General features: G+C 36.9%; 1 protein-coding gene and 1 non-coding gene across 3 annotated transcripts; both read left to right on the top strand.

Moving 5' to 3' along the window:
- Nucleotides 1-1267: 1267 nt before the first annotated feature.
- ARPP19 (cAMP regulated phosphoprotein 19) lies at nucleotides 1268-21742 on the top strand. 2 transcript variants are annotated; one of them, XM_045822918.1, is made up of 4 exons: nucleotides 1268-1323; nucleotides 1546-1600; nucleotides 12493-12615; nucleotides 17586-21742. In XM_045822918.1, the coding sequence occupies exons 2-4, from the start codon at nucleotides 1556-1558 to the stop codon at nucleotides 17754-17756; spliced, it is 339 nt and encodes a 112-aa protein (XP_045678874.1). In that variant the 5' UTR covers nucleotides 1268-1323; nucleotides 1546-1555; the 3' UTR covers nucleotides 17757-21742. The 2 variants fall into 2 exon arrangements, with proteins under 2 accessions (XP_045678874.1, XP_045678875.1); XM_045822919.1 differs by lacking the exon at nucleotides 1268-1323 and adding an exon at nucleotides 1363-1408.
- On the top strand, nucleotides 15389-15522 carry LOC123809027. Its single transcript, XR_006783903.1, has one exon. It is a non-coding gene; the product is annotated as a small nucleolar RNA SNORA36 family (small nucleolar RNA).
- Nucleotides 21743-22265: the final 523 nt, after the last annotated feature.

Here is a 22265-nt window from a genome sequence, read left to right as displayed (position 1 = left end):
GCCCCCATGCAAGTGTCATTTTTTTTTTCAGGAAAAAATTCTTTTTACCCAAGGCCACATAAACTAGTTTTTTAATATATGTGTGTCTATCGGATTTTAAACCAAGCTCACAAATACATTTATATAGGATGTATACCAGAATGACAATTTATTAATAAAAATAGAACTGTTAGATGCTTCAGTTAGCCTACACAATGCATTCTGTTTTCTCCCTGTAGTTCTGCATTAAAGGAAGGCACATTTTTAGTAGGTTACTTTGTGAATATGGAATGAGAACTAATATTTAGTTGATCTTACAGTCTCTCAGCTAACCCAGCTTAAAGTACTCTCAAGGGATATATATCCTTGTCGAAGAGTTGACCTCTTGAACCCTTGTAGTTTAAATACTTCCTTACCAAACCTCTTCCTTTCTCCAAAAGGAGTGCAGTATAACTGTTTTTTAAGCTTCAATCTTAGTACAATTCTTCCTGTTGGAGATTCTACCCAGGACAACCTGGTTGAGTGTTGATGGTTTCCAAATTCCCACAGAACTTCAGTCATTATCTGTTGCTTCCCACTAGTTTAACTCTTAGAAGGCAATCTTATTTCCAGGCTTCTGGGAACCACTTCACTGGAACCACCAGGTATTGCCAGTTGCTATTCAGATACCGAGTAGAGTGAGGATTAAAAGTAAAACCCAAGGATTTGGCAGTTAAAGTCGTGGGAGGAGTTTGGCGCCAGCCAAACAACTTTCAGTGAAGTTGTGGGAGAAGACAAATGAAGGAAAGTTGAATTCCTTAGTCAGATACTTACTGAATACCTAAGAAATGCTGGGGTTCTGGGGTGAAATACAAGCAAATATAGACAAGGTTCCTGCCCTGATGTGGCTTATCTGAGCAGAAAAGCAGACATTAATAAAGTGATAATTACTGCCTAATGATACAATATGTGTTGAACTATACAGAGATGAGATAGCATTTAGGAGGTGGATCTGACATGGTGTAGGGGCTCGGGAATGAGCTTTCCTTAAGCAGTGACGTAGGGCAGAGGATGTGAAAGACGAACAGGGTCGACTAGACGAAGCCGAGGGGAGCGACTTGTGTGGGGAAGCAGCACAGATTATCTGGGGAGCCCAGGACAAACTCTGCGTGGCTGCACAGCCCAGGGCGAGGATGAGGAGCGTGGGACTGGGAGAGTCAGAGGCGGGGAGAAGCGGCTCCACCTACTACAAACTACAACTCCCAGAAAGCATTCGGCAGACGGATGTGAAGTGAGGCCCAGCCGCGACCTTTGAAGGAAGAAAGGAAGTGCTTCTGCGTAGCTGAGCCGGACGGGCGGTGGAAGGTAGGCTAGGGTGCGGCGCGGAATGGGCGGCGGGCCGGCGGCGGGCGGTTTGGTCGAGCGTCGCGGCACTCTGTGTTGTCATAAGGTGGCAGCCATTTCCGCGGGCAGAAGCGGCCCTGGCGCTAGGTTGGGGAGGGGGGGCGGGAGGGCCTGAGGCGGCGCGGAGGCCGGGCAGCCTGGGCCACCTGGTAATTGCATCTTTTCCCGGCGTCTTGTCCGCAGAGGGAGCAGTATGTCCGCGGAAGTCCCCGAGGCAGCCTCCGCGGAGGAACAGAAGGTGAGTATGAGGGGGAGCGGCCTGGAAGGCCCAGCGCTGCGCCTGCGGGGTCCTGGTCCGGCTTGGCGGGCGGCCTGCTGTCGCCGCGGGCGGAGGGGCGCGCCGGGACTCGGGCGCGCTGGGAACCCAGCCGCACCGCGCCTGGTGCAGCGAGTGGGCAGGGCCCCTGCGCCTCTGCTTTGAAGGCCAAGCACTCTCAAATCGACTGTCCGCAATAACTCTGGTAATTAGCGCCAGTGTGCTGGAAGTTTGAACATGTGTCACTTTTTCCCTGGATAACATAAGGGCCCAGGACTCAGCCCTTGTGCGTGGAACCTAAATTTTCCCATGGCTTCCCTTGGATTAGGAAGTTGTATTTTGCCCTTGAAGAACTAACTTTCCTATTGTATTGTCTGCATGCTATTAATTTCCAAGGCATTATCGTGTTTGGGCGTGTTATGGTTGGAATTTCAGTTCCAGTCCCTGTTGATCGTGTATTCTTGGTCAGTTATTAAACTCTTTAGACTTCAGTCTCCTAGTTTGTAAAATGAATAAAAGTACTTGCTGCATGTGTTGGTTGTGAGGCTTAAATGACGTGGGTAATACACAATATTGAGTGCAGTATGTGTTCAAAAATGTGAACCAGTGATGTTTGCATATGGTAATCGATTAAAAATCGGAAGATTGGAATTAAATTTTTTTACAAACTTAGTTGATCAGGATTTTCGTGGAAACATAGGAATATTTTGTAAACTCACTTGTAATGTCTTTGTGTTGTAGGAAAATATGCCATGAATGTGTATAACTCTAATTACGAACATACAGACTTGACGTTTTCTCTAGGGTAGTGTTTGCCCCTTCCACCAAAATTATTTCTGCTGCCCTATCCTCTTGGGTGCTTCTGGCTGGCCCACAAACACCCGTGATAAATTGTTCCTAAATTGTTTATGGAGGGTTACCAACACTTTCTTTTAAAAATAAGTCTGCATTATCATAGATAGGATTTGTTCTAATGCTTGGACTTTGTAAGGGTTTCTGGTTAATGTTGCACCTAACCCTATTCCAGATGTTGTTAACTTTTCCTGAGTTGGATGTTTTGGTTGTAATATTACTTGTAAAATAACTGGAACAAAACAAGAAAACAGCTATAGCATAAAAAAATAATAGACCAAATTACTTTTTGGAAATATTCCAATGAAAACTATGATGAATATTTTTCATACTTGGTTAAAAAAAAGACTTTGTAGACAAAAATATATAAAGATTGAAATCTTTACAGTAATACTAAATATCTTTTCTTTGCAGTAAAATGTTTGTCATGGTATTCATTGTTGCCCCAAAACTAAAAACTAAACCCATGTCTAAGCTCTCTTGCCCTACATCAATCTCAGTGTTGACTTCTGATGTACAATAGTGCACTATGTAATTTTCTTTTCAGATTTGTTAGTATGTTGCCAGAGTGTAAAGTGTTGATTTCTACAGTGTAGATATTTTTACTTGGAAAGCCTATATTATATCTCAACAATATTAAGGATATCTTGAATGTTTTCTCTTTATGAGTGTCTACATTAAAATTTTATTTCAGGTCCTTTGGTTTTAAGGCTGCTGGTATTAAAACTGAGTAGTGTTAGTAGTGTAATGTCCTATCTTGAATTGAGCATTGGCTGTAGATGCTGAGTGTCAGTAACATGGATACCATTCCTAAACATGAGGAAAATGTGCAGAGTCACTTTTGTGTTCCTATGGGCCAAATCACCTGTTTCTTCTATTTGGAAGAATAGTTAGATGACCTAAAACATTGGATTATTGTCTGTGTACCCAACTGACCTTTCAGTTAAAGCCAAAGTATTCCGTCTAAAGTATCTTTATGGTTTTATGGTACTTTAGCCTCTGAAAAATTAAGGCAAGAGGTCAGCCCTGCAAGGAATAAGTGCTAGATTGCTATTTCTCTGCCTGAGGAGTATGTGTACCCTTTTTAAGACAAAAAAAAACAAAACCCCAAACTGTATAAAACACTATTTTTATTGTGATACAAATGAAATATGTTCAAGCATAAAAATAAGTATAAACTTGTTATCTTTTATACCATTCTAAAACTAAAGCAAATTAAATTTAAAAAAACAGTCTAAACTATTATTTCAGAGTTACATGGTATTTTGGTGGAAATTTCCAATATATTGAGAATATGGAAGCAACTGTTAAAATGCAGGAGCTGTTTGAGTATGGCAAGTTAACACTCCCCTAGACCATATGATGACCTAGTTCTCCTCATTACAAGTGAGCTGTGTGGTTGATTATTTAACTGTAGAGTCATAGATATGCCTTTAAGTTGTAATTCAACTCTATTCTTTTCTCATCCTGGGAAATAGGAGTAAGTACTACTGAGTCTCTGACCATAAATGAAAGCTCAGACAAGAAATTCATATAGTTCTACTTAGACATGAGATGGCAATTCAGATTCCCTAGGATGTATTTGTAGATAATCTTTTAGATAATCACTGAAGTGGAAACAAAAACATTTACAAAGTTTTAGCAGATGCCCTGGCTAGTGTGGCTTAGTTTGGTTGGGCGTTATCCCACAAAATGAAAAGGCATAGGTTCCATTCTTGGTCAGGGCACAGACTGGGTTGCTGGTTCAGTCCTGGTTGGGGCACAGGCACGTGTAAGAGGCAGTTGATACATGTTTCTCTTACCGATTATTTCTCCCTCTCTCTTTCTCCCTTCCCCTCTCTCTAAAAATAAAATTTTTTTAAAAACAAAGTTTTGACAGAGGCCTCATGGATCTGTAACGAATACCGCTAAGCTAAGCAAGCTCTTTGGTCATTGGAGGAGAGAAGCAGCTTGTGGAGACTTAAAATCATAATTGTATCTTCATTGTGAATATCTTGAGCTCAGGGACGCTCTTTTATTTGTCTTTTCTCCCGTGTCACCTAGCCTAGAATCTGGCATTGTTCAGAAAATGTTGCATGAATTTCTGTGGAACTTTTCAGTTGAAACTCTTGCCAAAGTACTGTTCTAATACAAATGGCAATGCTACCACTACAGCTAAAAGAGAGAGGGATAGACTATGGTAATATAAAAATCGTAGGTTAGACCCGCTTAAGCCTTAATGAAAAGGGGAAGAGGAATAAGTACAAAGTTCTGGTTATAAAATAAGTCACAGGGGTGTAATGTACAGCAGAGGGACTAGAGTAATATCATAATAACTTTGTTCAGTGACAAATGGTTCCTAAACTTGTTGTGATCACTTTGTAAGGTCTATAAAAGTCGAATCAGTATATTGTATACCTGAAACTAATATAATGTGTGCAAATTATTAAAAATAAATATTTACAAAATGAAAGCATCTGTATGTATAATGGTTTTCCATTTATTTGGCTTTAAAGTTTTTTTAAAAGATCGTATTTATTTTTTAGAGAGGGGAAGGGAGGGAGAAAGAGGGTGAGAGAAACAGTGTGTGGTTACCTATCACCTGCCCCCTACCAGGGACGTGGCTCTCACCCCAGGCATGTACCCTAGATTGGGAATCAAATCAGTGACCCTTTGGTTTCCATGCTGGCCCTCAGTCAACTGAGGCACACCAGCTAGGGCTGGCTTTAAATTTTTTTAATTTTTATTTATTTTGGAGAGAGAGAAAACTGATTTGTTGTTCCACTTATTTATGCGTTCATTAATTGATTCTTGTGTGTGCCCTATCAGGATTGAACCTGCAACCTTGGTGTATCAAGGTAATGCTCTAACCAACTGAGCTACCTGGCCAGGGCTAATTTTTTTTTTTAAGATCTCAATGGCACATTTTCTAGAGGCTTTATTACAAGATTCATCAAATTCAGTTAGTTAAGATGTCTTGGAGGAGGCTAACTCAAGTAGAGCTTTCAACTGAATTATTTCTGTCAGTTTAAAATATATGCTTGGTCCATTTTTGAGTTGTGGAAAAAGAGAACTGGTATTTAATTACTTCCATATGTCATCAGTAAAGAGTGGATATAAATTGCTTTCCTATATGCTCAGTTTTTTAAAAAGTTCAGTTATGCCCTAGTTGGTGTGGTTTAGTGGATTGAGTGATGGCCTCCAGTTCGGTTCTTGATCGGGGCACATGCCTGGGTTGTGGGCCAGTACCGTGTGTGTGAGAGGGAACGGGTGGATGTTTTTCTCACACATCGATGTTTCTCTCTGTCTCTCCGTCCCTTGCCCTCTCCCTAAGAATAAATAAATAAAATCTAAAAAAATTTAAGAAAGTGCAGTTAATACTGGCATTTTCTTGGGCTGTTTCGACAATACTTTTGGTAACTAAAAGGCTTATGAGTGTTTTCAATTCAGAGTCTAATGTGCTAGTGTAGTTTGTGTGCAACTGTTGATTCTTAGCAGTCTAGAGGTAGACCTCAGAAAAGTTTAAAAGTGTTTCTCCTTGATAATTTAACAGTTTCCCATACAGCATATAGGCTTGCCTCTGTTGTTGGTTCAAGACTTTAATGCCACCTTCTATTCCTGAACTTGTGTCTATGATAACATGAAGTATTTCAAAGACAAGCTGATGGTGAAACTATCTGGTGTTTAGATAGAAAGTTCCTTAGCTTTATTGAAATAGTTGGTATACACTATTGTATTTGTTGAACATCCATTAATTCCAGGTACTGGGCAAGCAGCAATGACTTAAGATGATTACAGTATGTTTCCATAGAGGTTGACAGTATTGTTACCTCTCTGGCAATATCCCAAATGATTTGTTGACTTTCATAAATCTTTTCTACTTACTCATAAATCAGTGTATCAATTAACATATTGCTTGGCAGATAAAGGAAAATTTGCTTAGAGTGGTTAGATTCTTATCATTGATGTTGCAGTGTAATTCTGAAGGGTGAAAAGTAGTATTAGTCATTCACACTTAATGCCACTTTGTGACAGACTACAAAATAATCCCCAGTTAGGTAATGTCCTTTTTATACATATGTATTTATACCTTATACACAATCTATTTACAGAAAGGATAGCTAATCTATTTGAGTAGGCTAGTTCACAAAAATGCAAGTTTCTAACATTATTAAATGTTAGGCCTTTTGCTAGGTATAGAGTATACAATGAAGATTATTTGGGAACATAGGTACTTGTCAAGAGGATAACTGTGACATAAAATACAGTTTTCAGCCCTGGCTGGTATGGTTCAGTGGAGTGAGTGCCAGCCTGAGAACCAGGGGGTCACTGGTTCCATTCCTGGTCAGGGCACATGCCTGGGTTGTGGGCTAGGTCCCCAGTGTGGGGGGACATGCTAGAGGCAACCACACATTGATGTTTTTCTCCCTCTCCTTCCCTTCCCCTCTCTCTAGAAATAAATAAAACCATAAAATAGATAAATGTTTTCAGCTATCTCTTCTACATCATAAGCATATGTTATGATATCCTTTGTGCTTTCTCAGTCTGCCTGTAGTCAGAAGCTCGAGAATCATAATGGTTCTTCTCCTCCCTCTTCCCCCACCCCAGGTATTATTAATAAAAAAAAAATCTCCTTACTTTCCAGCACCTATTTCTAAAAAGTAGTAAAATTGCTATATAACACAAAGGTTTCTTAGAGAATAAAATTTCAAACCCAGGTTTGACTTTTAAAAAATACTTCCTGATTAAGCTTGTCATTTCCCCCCTTTGTTGAGCCTCTTTATTGTATCTTTGTTTTCTGTTTTGTTAATCTCTGCTATTTATTTTCTTCTATCCTCTCTTGGTTTTGTTCTTTGTATAATTTTTTTTAAGATTTTATTTATTTTTAGAGAGATGGAAAGAGAGGGAGAAAAACATCCATGTGTGAGAGCTACATCGACCGGTTGCCTCTTGCATGCCCCCAACCAGGGACTTGGCCTGCAACCCAGGCACGTGCCCTTCCTGGGAATGACCCAGTGACTCTGATGCACAGGCCAGTACTCAATCCACTGAGCTACACCAGCCAGGGCTCTTTGTTTAATTTCTTAAATTAGATGCATAGCTTACTGAGGTTTTTTTTTGGCGGGGGGGGGTTCCCTCTAATATAAGCCCATTAAGGGACACTTGTATTCCACAAATTTGTCATCTGTTGAATTGTTGTTATCAGTGAGTTTCAAGTACAATGTCCAGAAGCTATCCAGTTATGTAATATGAAAAATAGAGACATTATTGAAGAAGGTACAAGATACAAGAAACATTGTATATAGGATAATGACACCTCAGTCCCCTTCAAAGTAGGCACCTTGGGAACTCATACAGTTCTCCCAATCGCCATCAGCTGCCCCATCATATTTTCCTGAATCTCATGAACAGTCTGAAATATCTTCCCTTTCAAAGGTGACTTTAGTTTTGGGAAAAGCCAAAAGTCGCAGGGTGCCAAATGTGGGCTATAGTGGGGCTGAGTCACCTGGGTGATTGACGTTGTGCCAATAAACTCTGCATGAGACATGGTGCATGAGCAGGCACATTGTTATGATGATACTGCCAGTCTCCAGTTGCCCATAGTTGTGGCCTTCTGAATCATCTGAATAGTTTCCATGTAGGAAGGTTCAAGCTTAACACCAAATTGGATGCAGATTTGTTGCTCTGCTCAGTCATTTTGAATGTGGCAGCCCCATAGCACACATGCTTACTCAACAGTGTCTGGCAGCCCCACTGACTGGTACAGTGAAGTCATCATTGTTCACACATGAGCATTCCAGTCCACTCTCCTTGGCTGCCAGGTTACATCGATGTCACCCAAACTGTTCTCGTTATATTAACAGTGGCTGGACTTTTTCCAGATAGACCACATGTATTTTTTATTTCCATGATTCCTTTTTAAACCATTAATTGTGTAGTAATAGGTTCTAATTTCCACGTGTCAGGGGTATAATCAAATTTTTTATTATTGACTTTTAACCTGATGAATTGCAGTATGGATAGTGGTGTAGGTGAAAATGGTTTAAGACTTGCTTTATGGCCTGCTGTTTAGTCAGTTTTTCCATTTGTGTTTGAGAAGAAAAAATGCATTTCCTGGTTGAGTAGAGGATTAAAATTAGGTATCTTGACAGCTTTTCTTTTTTACCTGTAAATAATTGAGGAAGGTGTGTGAAAGTCTATGCTGATAGACTTGTCAGTTGCTCCCCATAATTCTGTCAGATTTTCCTTAATGTATTTTGAGGCTGCTTTTAGAGCCATGACTATTTAGGTCTTTTGTCTCCTAAAAATGCTTTTTCTTTCAAAGTCGTTGTTATCTGGTCTTAATATAGGTGTACTAGTTCTATTTGGGTTAGCATTCACCAGGTATGTTGTTTTTGTTTTCCCATATGTTTACTTTCAGCTGTGGCCTTATGTATATATATATAGATTATAGCTTTTTTGTACTCCACAAGTGGCTAGATTTTATTTTCAATCCAGCTGCTAGATTTAAGTGGATGGCTTATCAGCCCACTTGTGTTTATTGTGATTATTAACATAGTGCATTTTGTTTTTCCCATCTTACATTTTGTTTGATTTTGCTCTTATTTTTTTTAAAGATTTTTATTTATTTTTAGAAAGGGAGGGAGAAAGAGGGAGACAAACATCAACGTGTGGTTGCTTCTCATGCACCCCCTACTGGGAACCTGGCCCGAAACCCAGGCATGTGCCCTGACTGGGAATCAAACCAGTGAGTGACCTTTTGCTTCATAGTCTGGTGCTCAGTCCACTGACCCCACACCAGCCAGGGCTGCTTTTAATTTTTTTTCTCTTTGTTCTTGCCCTTCTCCCTCTTTTTTTTTTTAAAGTTGATTTTTTTCTACTTTCATTTTACTCCCACTATTAGTTGGAAGGGATAGAAAAGCCAAGGGGAAAGATAATGTTTCTGGTGGCAAGGGGAAGCTGTTGACCCTACAAGAGTGAGCACTTCTTTGAGTCCAGTGTCCTCCATACCAACTCTCATGTAGCTGCTACCGTAGCCCCAGATTATCTGCTCCATGACGCCCTACAGGAGTAGGAGTACAGCTGCTGTGTTGGTGGCATCACCAGGAACAGAATGGATTCTTTCTTTCATGCTTTTTAACTTGGTGTGGGTACCATTGGCAGAACCTTAAAAGGCATTCAGTCCTAGAAAATGTAGTTTCAGGCTTCTAACTGTAGTGATTTAGAGAAGTCTTTAAAGGAGGAGAACTGGGCTGAATCCCAGTGGACACAGCCTGCCACCTGACATGTTATTTATACTTCACTTCACAAGGAAGTATGTAACTGTGTCAGAGTGTTGGTGAATGTTCAACCAAGCATTCGAACTTACTTACCAGTAAGGTTCTAGAACTGTCTACACCTGCAGAAGGTTAAGAATGTTTATGTGCGATCCATGAAAAGTATTGTGGACATCTTGATAGTATTTATTATACTTTAAAAATGTAATTTTGATCATATTTCCCCTTTTAGTGTTAAATGCAGCTGAAATATGAATCTAGCTATGAATTTGCAGCTAGCAGGGACTTGTGATTATGCTATATATTTGGCAAGAAAGTTCAAGAATTGGTTTGTTTTTCTAGGACAAATTATACAATAAATCCTTTCTAAAGTTAAATGATATTTTCAGCTGTAGTTACTGTTTTGTCCAAAATATTTTTCTACAGTGTGTTATTTTAATTGAATTGAACATGAACATGCTTACTATTATATATAAATGTACATAAGTGTATTCCTTATTAAGAAAGTAAGGGAATACCAGATAAGATGGCATATGGTGTCTAGTTTTGTCCTGTTATATAAAATGGAAGAAACGTGAAGAAACACTGCAAACTAGGGCATGTTACTACCCCTATACCAAAAATTTTAAGAAATCTCTCAGGTACAGAGAACTGATCATTCAAATCAAACAAAGGAGGAAGTGGAGAGAACCTTTATTTCCTAGGCCCAAGAAAGCTGGATGGTTTTAGTGGAGGTGTGTGACTCAGTTAACACCCTTTAATTTGAAAGTTGTGGGACTGAAAGGTTGTAATCAGGTTGGAATCCTTTCCAACCCACGTCCACATTTAATGTCAACCACTTTAAAAAACTACTTTACAGTGGAATTCGAGAGTAGGTCCTTCCTCGCAATTCCACTTCTGTATTGTAGCACTACGAATACCCTGGGGCTATAATAGATGCCTGAGTGAAGGCTGAGCCACAGAGAAGAAACTGCAGTGACCTAGCTCACCTCCTACAGGAAATGGGTAACCTTAAATTTATATGATTTCTCCAGCTTCTGCAATCACTACAGTGTAGCCAATATAACTGAAATCGTTGAGAAATCCCAAAGAAGTCATGATCATATTGGAAACTTCCATGTCAATTCTCAGTAGGTTATTTACTTTGTTGTCTACTGTTTGAACATATGGATGGGCTGATTCTTCAGATGATTGCCAGCTGAGGTTGTAGGCTTGTGTTGTAGAATCTTAGTTTTTCAACACTAAAATGATAAACTATGTTGATATGCTTACACTCTGAAAGACACTCAGGGGTTGAGCCCATGGGAATGGTGGGTTTGCATCACACGCCTCATGCTTAAACTCTCTGGGGCATACCCATCTTGAATGGAATGACTGGCAAAATCACTGATGCTATTTAGAGTCTGTCTTGCGCTGAGCACATATGTTGAATTTTGTGTGCATCAAGTGAGTGAGTGGTGTGACCTCTGTACAGAAACTAAAAGTCAAAGTAGATGTATGAAACTGCAGCATGAAAGGAGGAAAGTAGAACACTTGAAGCAGAAGGAAGCATACATTTAAAAGGAGCCTCATAGAATAAGTATATTTGACAGCAGCAGCTATACTCTCAAAATCCTCTACAACTAAAAAATGAGAAGATGTAACAACACATGAAGCTATTCAAGATGAAGGAGATATTGGCAATATGTAAGGTGAATAAAGCTGATTATAAAACATATCTGAATTATAATTTTGAGGAAAATATATGCAAAATTTATTTCTTTAGTTCCTAGATTGATAAATGATTGACTTGCTATACAAAAACAGCAGGCTCAGCATTTATGGATTCAATATTCCTGCTTTTTGACTATTCTTAAATAACTTGGGAGAATTTGAGATATGCAGAGGTATGTCATTTTGCTGAGCTGGGATGTGGACATGAGTACATAACCTAGAAAGTGCACCTTGCCATTGCCCAGTCTCCTCTATCAGGGCAGCCGTTTTTCTTGATTCATTCTCTCTTCTGCAGTACTTGCCATAAAGCTATGAACATTGCTTCTCTATAAAATGTGGCTCTTGGGAAGAAAGAGGAGTTTATCAGAGCTGGTATTAAAAGTGGTCTTAAGACATTGACAGTTTTTGGTCAGAAAACATTTTTGATACATTAAAGAATAGAATCCTTAACCTGAACACAGTCATTAATTATAAGGGGATATTTGGGCAATAATACACACAGATGTGAAGATTGATGAGGGTGCTATTTCTCTCCTTTACAAATATTAAAGTCCTCTGTATGAGTTACGCAGGTGAAATGTGCTAGTAAGTAAGCTGCTGTTAAGTTGTATTAAAGAATCTCAGGAGCTTCCAATCATGCATGATTTTAGATAAATAGGTGATCAAAAAGATCTTTTGTATTTTAACCGTATTAAGATGATTTTCTAAATATGGGCAAAGGGCTGAAGAATTCCATGGAAGATGACTAAATATAAATGTATTATACATGACTGCAAAGTAATGGCAAGCAAGACTTCAGAGCTGAGCTATCGTGATATTTTTATCCAGTGTGTGGGGTGTTACACATGCATCACACGGCTATAATAGAGCTATCACATGGATCATTTGAAAAACAAGATAGAGATGTTTTAAAAGCTTCTCTGCTTGACTTCTTAGTCAGATGCTGCATTATTTGGCATCAGACAACTAAAGTCCAAATCCAGATATTAAAAGGTGAATTATTTTAAATAACTGAATTGTAGTAGAAAAGTAATATATTTAAAATTATTTCAGGAAATGGAAGATAAAGTGACTAATCCAGAGAAAGCTGAAGAAGCAAAATTAAAAGCAAGGTATCCTCATCTGGGACAAAAGCCTGGAGGTTCAGATTTCTTAAGGAAACGATTACAGAAAGGGGTAAGTTTTAATGTGTAATCTTCAAATATATGAATTCAGTGTGTCAATAGAGATTGTGAAATGGGTATCTGCGTATATAGTTCTGTGCCTTACTGGGATATATATGTGAGATATATGTATGTGTATAAGATATTATTTCTAACATTTTAGGTACTGTTCATTCTATACTTATAGGTAGATGGGAATTCAAAACCCCAGACTCTATCACTTTTAACTGTAAAGTATTTCAGAGATGTAGAAGGCTGCAGGTAATGATATCGTGGAACCCATGTACCACCACCCAGATTTAACATGTTTAAATATTTTGCCATATTTAGTTAAGTTTTGTCTTTGTAAGAAAGAAAATGTAGATATAGTTAAAAATCTACCACATGTGTTTGTATATCCCCTTTCCCCCTTCTCTCCAAAAGCAACCACTTTCCAGAAGCTGGTATTTATTCTTCTGCTCATGTTTCTTTTAATTTTTAATTGTTGTAATGGTGATTTCTACACAATATCAAGAGCTTAAAATACTTCTTATTTGGGTGAAATGATCACTTACACAAACATAGCTTACTGTCTCTCCTTTACATAATACATTTCACAGTTGCTCTGATACAATTTATTTACTGTAATTTTAGTAGTTCAAATTACTGAAAACATTTTTGAAATCTACCATATTTTGTGAGGTAGAAACCATTATTTCTCAAATGAGATCTGAACTGAGAATGTTAACGTGTTTATTCCTTAGATTTTTTTTAACTTTTTTTTTCTTTATTAAAAAAGTTAAGGGCTCCATCTACAGTCCAAGCACATTTAAATTATTTACCACACAGGGAGCAGAGAAAAATGAAATATTGTTTAGGGAAGAGAATTATTTATTGAATCGGATGCCAAATCATGTTTCTCCCTAAATAAAGACCTTAAATATACTGGTATCTGCAGCTTGATTATAAAAACATGTATGTTTATATATGTATACTAGCTATAGTTATATATGGATTATTTTCTCAAGCAAACCAAATTTCAAAAGGATATTTTTTTCCAGCTTTACTGAGATATAATTGACATACAGCATTGGGTAAGTTTAAGGTATACTGTGAGATGACTTGATACATGTACTTGTGAAATCCTTACAACAATAAGTTAACAATTCCTTTACCTCATGTAATTACCTCACATAATTTTGTTGTTATGGTGAGAACATTAAAGCCTTGCTTTCATTAGCAACTTTCAAGTGTATAATTGGTTAACTATAGTCACTATGCTGTCCATTAGATCCCTGTAATTTATTCATCTTAACAATTGAAAGTTTGTACCTTTGAACAGCATCTCCCCATTTCCCCTACCCCTTAGCCCCTGGCAACCACCTTTGCATTCTGTGTTTCTGAGTTTGATGGTTTTAGAGTCCACACATAAGGGAGATTGTGTACTCTCTTTCTACTTAATCAAAGTACAGTCATCTTTCTACTGTCAGTGTTTTATTTATAGCCCAAACAGAATTTATTATCTTTTTAACTTTCCTGGCTTTAAAGAAGCTAACTTATCAATAATAGTTCATGGAATTTTTTTAGTATTTTACATGAAAGAATAACATTCACAGCTTTGAAATAACAGGATGACTAGGAAGAATTATACCAAATGTAAAACCTTTGTTCCATGAGAAGTAATTTTAGTGAAGTTATTATAAAAATAATAGTTGATATCTGTAATACATAAAGAGATCTTTCAAATATACCAGAACATTAAGGAACCCCTACATAAAGGATTTTAACATGAAACATATTAAATGCCAAGAAAAATATTTATCCATTGTAGAAATCAATGAAATGTAAGAAAGAACAATCATACCATTTATGTACATACAACTAAATTAGAGAAATAGTTAAAATAATACCCACTGGTGAGGTTGAAGTTGCATGTTGCTAATATGCTCTTTGCTTTGTGTAGCATTCAAAATTATTACTGTTGCTTTGGAAAGGGATTTGAATGAAGATTTATAAAAATGTTCATATTCTTTGAGTAATTGCTTATGAATTAGTTCAAGGGTATAATTCAATATAAAGAAAATGTTTAAGTTTGAAAATATTTTTTGTAGCTTTAAATATAATTAGAAGCAGCATCACTACTGAAGAGCAGAGATACATCAACCAAAGGTTATCTCAGAGTTAGTGTTGTAGGTATTATAAATAGTTGCAAATGAGAAAATGCCACTGAATCAAGAAATAAGTAAACAAAATCCTTCTGTGTTAAAAGAGTTGATGTTTTTAAAGCAGTGTGAATCACACAGTCCTGGGTCTTAGTTTCTCTCTGTTGTAATAGCAAGCTGGTAAATTGCATTGTATCTTTAAGTAGTTTCTTCTTAATTTCAGAGAATTGGTTGGATGTTATTTATCTGAGGTCCCTTTCTGTTTCATTGTATTTGTTAATGTTATTATGAGATGTCAAGGACTGACACCTATTTTGGCCTTATCGGCAATATTGTGTACATAATGACTATGTAGACTGTCAGAGCTGGGTGGAATATCAAGAAGCAGTCTTCTAGTCCATTTTTTTCCCTATTTGTGGAGTTGGTGAAGTCCCAAGAAAACCGAGGATCCAGTTTTCAGAAACATGATCTTACAAATTCAACATTATTGCTTAGGTGATCACTTAGCACAGTTATATAAATCCTGACGTAAGTGTGGCCCCTAAATTTGGGTGGGAGGAGACTTTTATAAGATTGTCATCCAGGTGATCCAGATATGTTTTGTAATTTTTTTCAAAGATTTTCAGTTAAATAACACAGAATTTATTCCAAAGTGTTCAGTTCAGGGCAGCTTTCCTGTTCTGTTAATTAAACTCTGGGACATTGAAACACAGGCTTTGGAGAGATGATTGGATGGATAGAAAGCATTGCTCTATTCATTTACCTCCCAGCCTACAAAAATGAAAATAAATAAATAAATGAAATAAACTTAAACAAAATGGCATTGCACAGCATAAAGGTAATGGTAAAATTCATGCTGATAATTAAACATTTTTTAACTGTGAAAAAAATATACAGAATTTAAAAATTGTTAAAGATGACGACTAATGCTGCTTTCTCACACTGCACCTGTCCCAATATGAGAAACATGGACCTGGTTTATCTGCCTAGAGAGCTATAATTGTTAAGCACTGATTTTAGTTTTTTCTGTAGCCACACAAAACAAATTTAATTCCTTTTCCCCAAGGAGAGTAGCCTAATCTACAGTTACACAATGAACTTCTGCTTACTATAAAATAATTATCATTAGAAACTAACTTCATTACATTGAGGACAGTCTGCCTAAAATTTGCACTGTGTGTGAAATATTTCATTTTCTGCTTTTGACTCAGTAAAAAATTTGGCAGGTTGCTGTTCCCTGGATGCTACTAAATTTAAGTAGTAGCTCTCTGTAGTACATAGAAATTTTGAGATTTTTTTTCACTGTACTCATTTTAAAACTTGCAGAAAATGAAGCTGCAGTAAGCCTTAGAAAGGCCTGGTCCTTGTATCCTTGTTACTGCTCAATGTGTTACTTGTATAGTGACACATGAAAAAAATGATTTCTAACTTTAGACTCTTTGACCTTACACTAGATCTGACTTAATCAAAGAATAGTCTCTTGGAGGAAGGCTGCCAAAGACACCTTTTCCCAAACCGCTCAACAATCTTGTACTGCTAAGCTCTAAGTTCACAGCTACTTCATTTACCACTTGAGGTATTCTTGAAGTCTCAGAGAGAATATTTGTTTTTTTTTCCCCTCACTCTTTGTCCAGCCCTCATCTCATTCCTGGATTATTCCCTCTTGCCTATTCAAGATTGAGGTTAGTTTACCCTAGTCTGAGCACTGATACCACCTTGTATACTTAAAACAGTATAATAGTTTATTTATTTGTCTGTTGTCCATCTCTCCCCACTCAGCACAATGCTTCATGTATAGCAGGCACTCCACAGAAGTAGGCTAAACGTGATAGGTAGAAGTCAGAACCCAAGCAAAAATTTATCTGTTTTCACTGTGGAACAGATAACTTAGTATAAGTTACTATATTACAGTTGATCTTTAGCTTTCATTCTTGTTTCTGCTTTAGTGATTGTTGTTAACCTGATTCATCCTTTCAGCTTCAAAGAGCAATAGTTGTACATACTCAGTGTCTTAAGTGAAAAATGGAGTTGTAGGATAGGGATGTGTATTTTAAGTGATAATTTTTAGTGAGCTTATTTTTGCCATTACCCTAGCGTTTATATTTTATCCTTAATTTTTTTAAGATTTTATTTATTTATCTTTAGAGACGGCGAAAGGAGGAAGAAAGAGAGGTAGAGGAACATCACTCTGTTGCCTCTCACACACCCCCAGTGGGGGACCTGGCCTGCAGTCCAGGCATGTGCCCTGACTGGGAATGGAACCAGTGACCTTTTGGTCCACAGGCTGTTTGCTCAGTGCACTGAGCCACACCAGCCAGGGCTAACCTTAATTTTTATTTAGTTAACTACTCTGGTTCAAGTAAATGATTTAAATCCTTACAGAAATGCTTATCCTAGATGACAGTACAACTTTAAATAATAGTTCTAATAACTATAAGGTTGATTGAAAGTGGGTGGCACATCCTAAACTCAAGTTGGTGAATTTATTTTATTTTCAAAATCATTTAAGCAAGAATATCAGCCTCCTTTTTCCATTAGTAAATGAAAGGTTTGCCTTTCACTCTTTTAGCCCAGGATCATTCATTCCTGGATAGTTTCATGAGGAAGCTGATGGCAATCTGGAGGATTCAAGACTTGAAGATCAAGTGTTGTTGCCTGACTTCTCAGTTGCTGACCTGTGCTAAAACTCAACACACAGGCATAGCTATTTCATCTAATATTTGTTTTTGTTTAAATTTGTAAGAATAACTTAGTTTATACTGACAATATAGAGTCACATCTACATCTTAAACCAGTGTAATTGCATATAAAATCTTTTAAACTCTAATTTTTTTTCTTGTAGCAAAAATATTTTGATTCTGGGGATTACAACATGGCTAAAGCAAAAATGAAGAACAAGCAACTTCCTACTGCAGCCCCGGATAAGACAGAGGTCACTGGTGATCACATTCCCACTCCACAGGACCTTCCTCAACGGAAGCCATCCCTTGTTGCTAGCAAGCTGGCTGGCTGATTAAAAGAGCTGAACTGCATGCATCTTCTAATTGCCATTGTTTTCCCTTAATATGTTACTTCCCCGCTTTTTATTTTGTTTTATTCACTAAGTCATTTGAGAGTGACAGCTTTGCAGGTAGTGGTAGTGTGTGCTGCTATTATAAGGGAAGATACATGTGTAGAGTTTTTGATTAGCTTAACAGTGCACTGATGGAGAGAACATGTTAGAGCAACATAAAGTAATCTACTTGAAAATAATTGTATATATTACCTAACTCCTAGTGTAGGACTGGTCATAACAAACTACCAAGCAAGTTTTACAATTTTAATGTTTTGGCTTTCTTTAATTCATCCTAATTATAGCTTTGTGTGTTACTCTTATTTAATTAACCTTTACTGTATTGATTTCTTCTGTATCTTCCTTTTGGATTTTATAAAACAGAAGTTTAAGACCACAAGTTGGAAGAAAGGTCACATATTTCAAACACCAATAGATGGGGCTCCAAAAGATTTGTATTTCTGTGCTTGAACTTGAATGGCCTTAAACCTGATTCAGCTTTAACAATAGAAGTTTACTTGGGCAATATTTGCCCATTCTGGTGTAACTTATGTGACCCTAGTGCTTAACAGCTGCCATTGAAGCTAATGTTCTCCTTCAGTTATATAGTTACAATACCTTTTGTTGTTAAAGATATGAATGAAGTATGCATGTGCATCGACTGTTGAATTCACTTTTGTGCCATTTTTGTAAATACAGTAGTTTTGCACAACCTCTCCCAAATGTCTGTATTAATTTCACATATTAAAAAATAGATGATGTGCCAACCAGAAGCACAAAAGTTCCTACACAAAACTCTGTATGCCATTAGAGCTTTTGTAAAGTAAGAGTAGTTTACAGTCGTGGGCTTATAGAATACCAAACTGAAATCTTTCCTCAGTCTGCCATAGACTTAAGCTTTTTCATTTGTTACCAATATCCATGACATTCAGTGGCCTTGTGCAAATACGATATGTTGCTTAGGCATATCTTTTGTCCTATGCAGAACATTTCATTTTGACTTTTATGAAAAATTGCAATTCATGTAATTTATATAAACTTTTTAAATGTAGAAACTTTTTACTTCCACAATTTTGGGGACACTAGAATAAAAGGCTTCAATACTCTGCGTCCTGTGGCCCCTCCCTCCTTTTTTTTTAATTGCTTCTTTGACTCAAATCATGTTGGCCTGTGCTAGTCAGTCTATTTAGAAGCATAGTGTATCCTTACTCTTGAAATTTGCTCTGCTGAATGCTGTTTTATGATGATGTTTTCCCTATAACTTCAGTTAACCATTCTTATTCCTGTATTATGTCTAATATTTGACAGTTGTTTAAATAAAAAGAACTTTATAATGAAACAGATACTTCAGAGGACTGGTCCAGGGACCTATGTCAGGATGAGCTGAACTGGTAAATAATTTTAAGTAATTATGATGAGCTTCATGTATTAGGTTTATGACAATTAGAGCAATTTACATGATAGGTGGGACATACATTAAAATGTTTAGATATTTTGCTTCTATAGATACCACTTTAATAAAATATCAATTTAATTTTACTTGTTTTTTTATCTAGTTAGTAAGGACTTGAACAGACTTTACTGAGACAAATTTACTGCCCCTTTAGGAGCTCTTCCCATAGTCGTAATGCCGCAGCGTGATAATGATCAGTAATCTGAGAGGATACTGTTTTTCTCTTCGTCTTTGACTTGCATATCCCTTCTCTTGAATCCAGGCATCTTCTGGATCTTGGCTCCATTTGTATACTGCTTTCTTATGACCCCAAATCATCATAGATGGTGCCTTGAGTATTGCACCTGTACTTAAAGACAGCCTGATGCTTTGAGGAAAGCTCACTGATTATCTTTCATTTCTACCCATCCCAAAAAGCAGAAAAGCACCAAAATCAGTAGTGCTAATTTGCAATGTTAAGAAATAGGACAAAACAGGTTACTCTACAATATGTGTAATTATTGTAGGGTCAAATTAAGAATTATAAAATAGTGCTCACTTCAGCAGCACTAAGATTGAACGATAGATTAGCATGGCCCTGTGTAAGGATGACACATTCATGAAGCATTCCATATTTTAAAGGAAAAAAAAGAATTACAAAATACCCCTGAAGTAGAATTTCTGTAATATTTCTAGTCTTTTTAATGAATATGTATAAGCTATCACCATTAAGTCTACACATTGGAGAAGATTAATCTGACATATCAGAGACCATGTTGTTCTTGACCGTGATAAGACTCCTGCTGTGACTCCTGTGGTTTGTGACACGTGATGTAACCTCTGCCTGAATTTTAGTTTGTAAAATACAATGCTGATATTTAACCTACCTCGAAACTTGAGGATCTGTGAAATACTGAGTAAGTGCCCAAAATGAAATATTGTTGATTGTCTTTTTATTAAAAGTAAATTTCCTCATTAAACCAACCTGCCTTCTGTAAAGTCACAATGCTTAAAATCTCAGGAATTTCCATTAGGAAAGACCTGTCATTAAGGATTTGTAGGTATAATTGCTTAGCCTCTACTATTGGTGCTCGGGATAAAGAGGTTTTAAACTTTTCTATTTTTGGTTCTGCCTCAATGATCAGTTTATTGAAGACATTTGCAGGCTGTTTCACCATTGCTAGAATGAAGATTTTGACTAGATGAGTTTAATCATAATCATTCATTTCTATGGTTTCAGAGTTGTGATTTGAGAAATAGCTTGTTTTAATCACTGTCCTGTTTATTATAAATTAATGCTGAAGTAAAGCAGAGATACCAAATACTTCATGAAAGTATTGACTAACGTCTGAAATAAATTACCTGTTTCATGTCTAGTAACTCTTACTTGATGGTACAATTTTGAGAAACACTTTTGAAAGCTATGGCTGACTAAAATAATTGTAGCTCCTGGCATTTGGGATGGTAATGATTGGTGGATTGTTTTTGATGAACTGGAAGGAGCATGTTTGCCTTATTTACAAGTTATTCAGTCCTCTTGTGCTGCTGACCTAAAAATATGTCTTAACTATTCATCAAGGAAGGCAGGTCTCTACTTGTTATTATACTTCAATAGTTGGAATTAGTTGCTCTTTACTTGATGTGACAAAACCATACCTCTGAATATATAATTGATACTTTTTACCAAATCAGACATGTATTTTTTTTTTCAATCCAAATTAGTGGAGTTTTATCAAAGCTGAAATGTAATCTCAAACTGCTCTAAACTTGGTGTTTCGTGAGTCTGGGGCAGGCAGCCATAGGATGAACACATCTGAGTGGCAACTGAAGCAGTTTTTCTGGTGGCCTTCTCATATTCCCCAATATTCAAACACATTTCCACTCATCATTTTCCTCCTGCACCTCATTTTACTTCATCCCTATCCTGACCTCCTAAGTCCCTGATGGCTTTCCTTAAATGGTGTTTAAGGCTGATGAATTATCATTCCTCACTATCATTCCTAATAGACAATTCAGTTTTCTAAAACACTAGTCTAATCTGGAAAATGACTAATTTGAGCCACTGTTCCAACTCTGCAACTCAGCATACACTGCCAGTCCTTCCCACCACACCTTGTAAATTGAAACCTCATTTTAAGATTGTTAAAATAAGGATAAAAACACCAATTTTAATAGTTTTACTAGTTTTGGTCTTTTAAGTAGGTTGGCCTATGAGTTTTATTCTGCAAGTCACTGGTGGTCATGATAACCATTAATGTGTGTTTGTATTGTTATTTACCAACTAAATAGCATTTGATATTCTTTTAATATGCTCTCGCCTGTTACCACATCTCTCACATGTGATGCAATAGGACACTCCCCCTGTATTAAAAGGGCCAAGAGTAAACGCCTTTTTTGTTGAACACATCTATAGAGTTGGCAGTTAATGCTAAACTTTGTCGAATAGCCCTTCCAAAATTATACTTGTGAAATATACAGAAAAATAAATTGATCTACTTAATTTGTATTGATTTAATTGCAGTTTTTGTCTCATTTAAATGTTATATTGTTTTTCAATATATTTTCTGAAGTTGGTCCCTTCAGCTTCTGTATACAGAAAGAATTGTACTCTCAAGTTTTGTTTTGATTTAAATAACTTGTTAATGAGATCCTAACAATTAACTTCTACATTTGTAAAGGCTTTGTGATTAAGGTAACATTAAATGTTTGCAGATTATGAGTTGCCTTCATGTCATGTATGAGGCACACTCGTACAGTAATATCAGAAATGAATGAGACAAGGAATTTACATTCTGAAAAGTTATATATAGAAAATATGTGTGTTTATTATATCTACAGAAAATGTGATGCAGGTAATAAGTATTACTTGCCTTAAGTAGAAATAAAGATCGAGGAAATCTAGAGGAATGAGTTATTCAACATGGGGATAAGTGGGATGAGTGGTGGATCGGGGAACTTTTACAGGTGGCTTTAAGAGATTGGTTGCTGTAGGCATGGCAGGCGGTGGGGGGAAGGGAAGACCTTTTTATTTATTTATA

Source organism: Phyllostomus hastatus, unplaced genomic scaffold (assembly GCF_019186645.2).
Source record: "Phyllostomus hastatus isolate PE091 unplaced genomic scaffold, TTU_PhHast_1.1 phas_scaffold_501, whole genome shotgun sequence".
In the NCBI taxonomy this organism is placed as follows: Eukaryota; Metazoa; Chordata; class Mammalia; order Chiroptera; family Phyllostomidae; genus Phyllostomus; species Phyllostomus hastatus.
This window is presented reverse-complemented; position numbering and strand designations above follow the sequence as displayed.

Coding starts and splice junctions, on each gene's coding strand:
- ARPP19 (XM_045822918.1), top strand. CDS start 1,556: ATGTCCGCGGAAGTCCCCGAGGCAGCCTCCGCGGAGGAACAGAAG. Junction 1,601..12,492: donor CCTCCGCGGAGGAACAGAAG/GTGAGTATGAGG, acceptor AAATTATTTCAG/GAAATGGAAGATAAAGTGAC. Junction 12,616..17,585: donor GGAAACGATTACAGAAAGGG/GTAAGTTTTAAT, acceptor TTTTTCTTGTAG/CAAAAATATTTTGATTCTGG.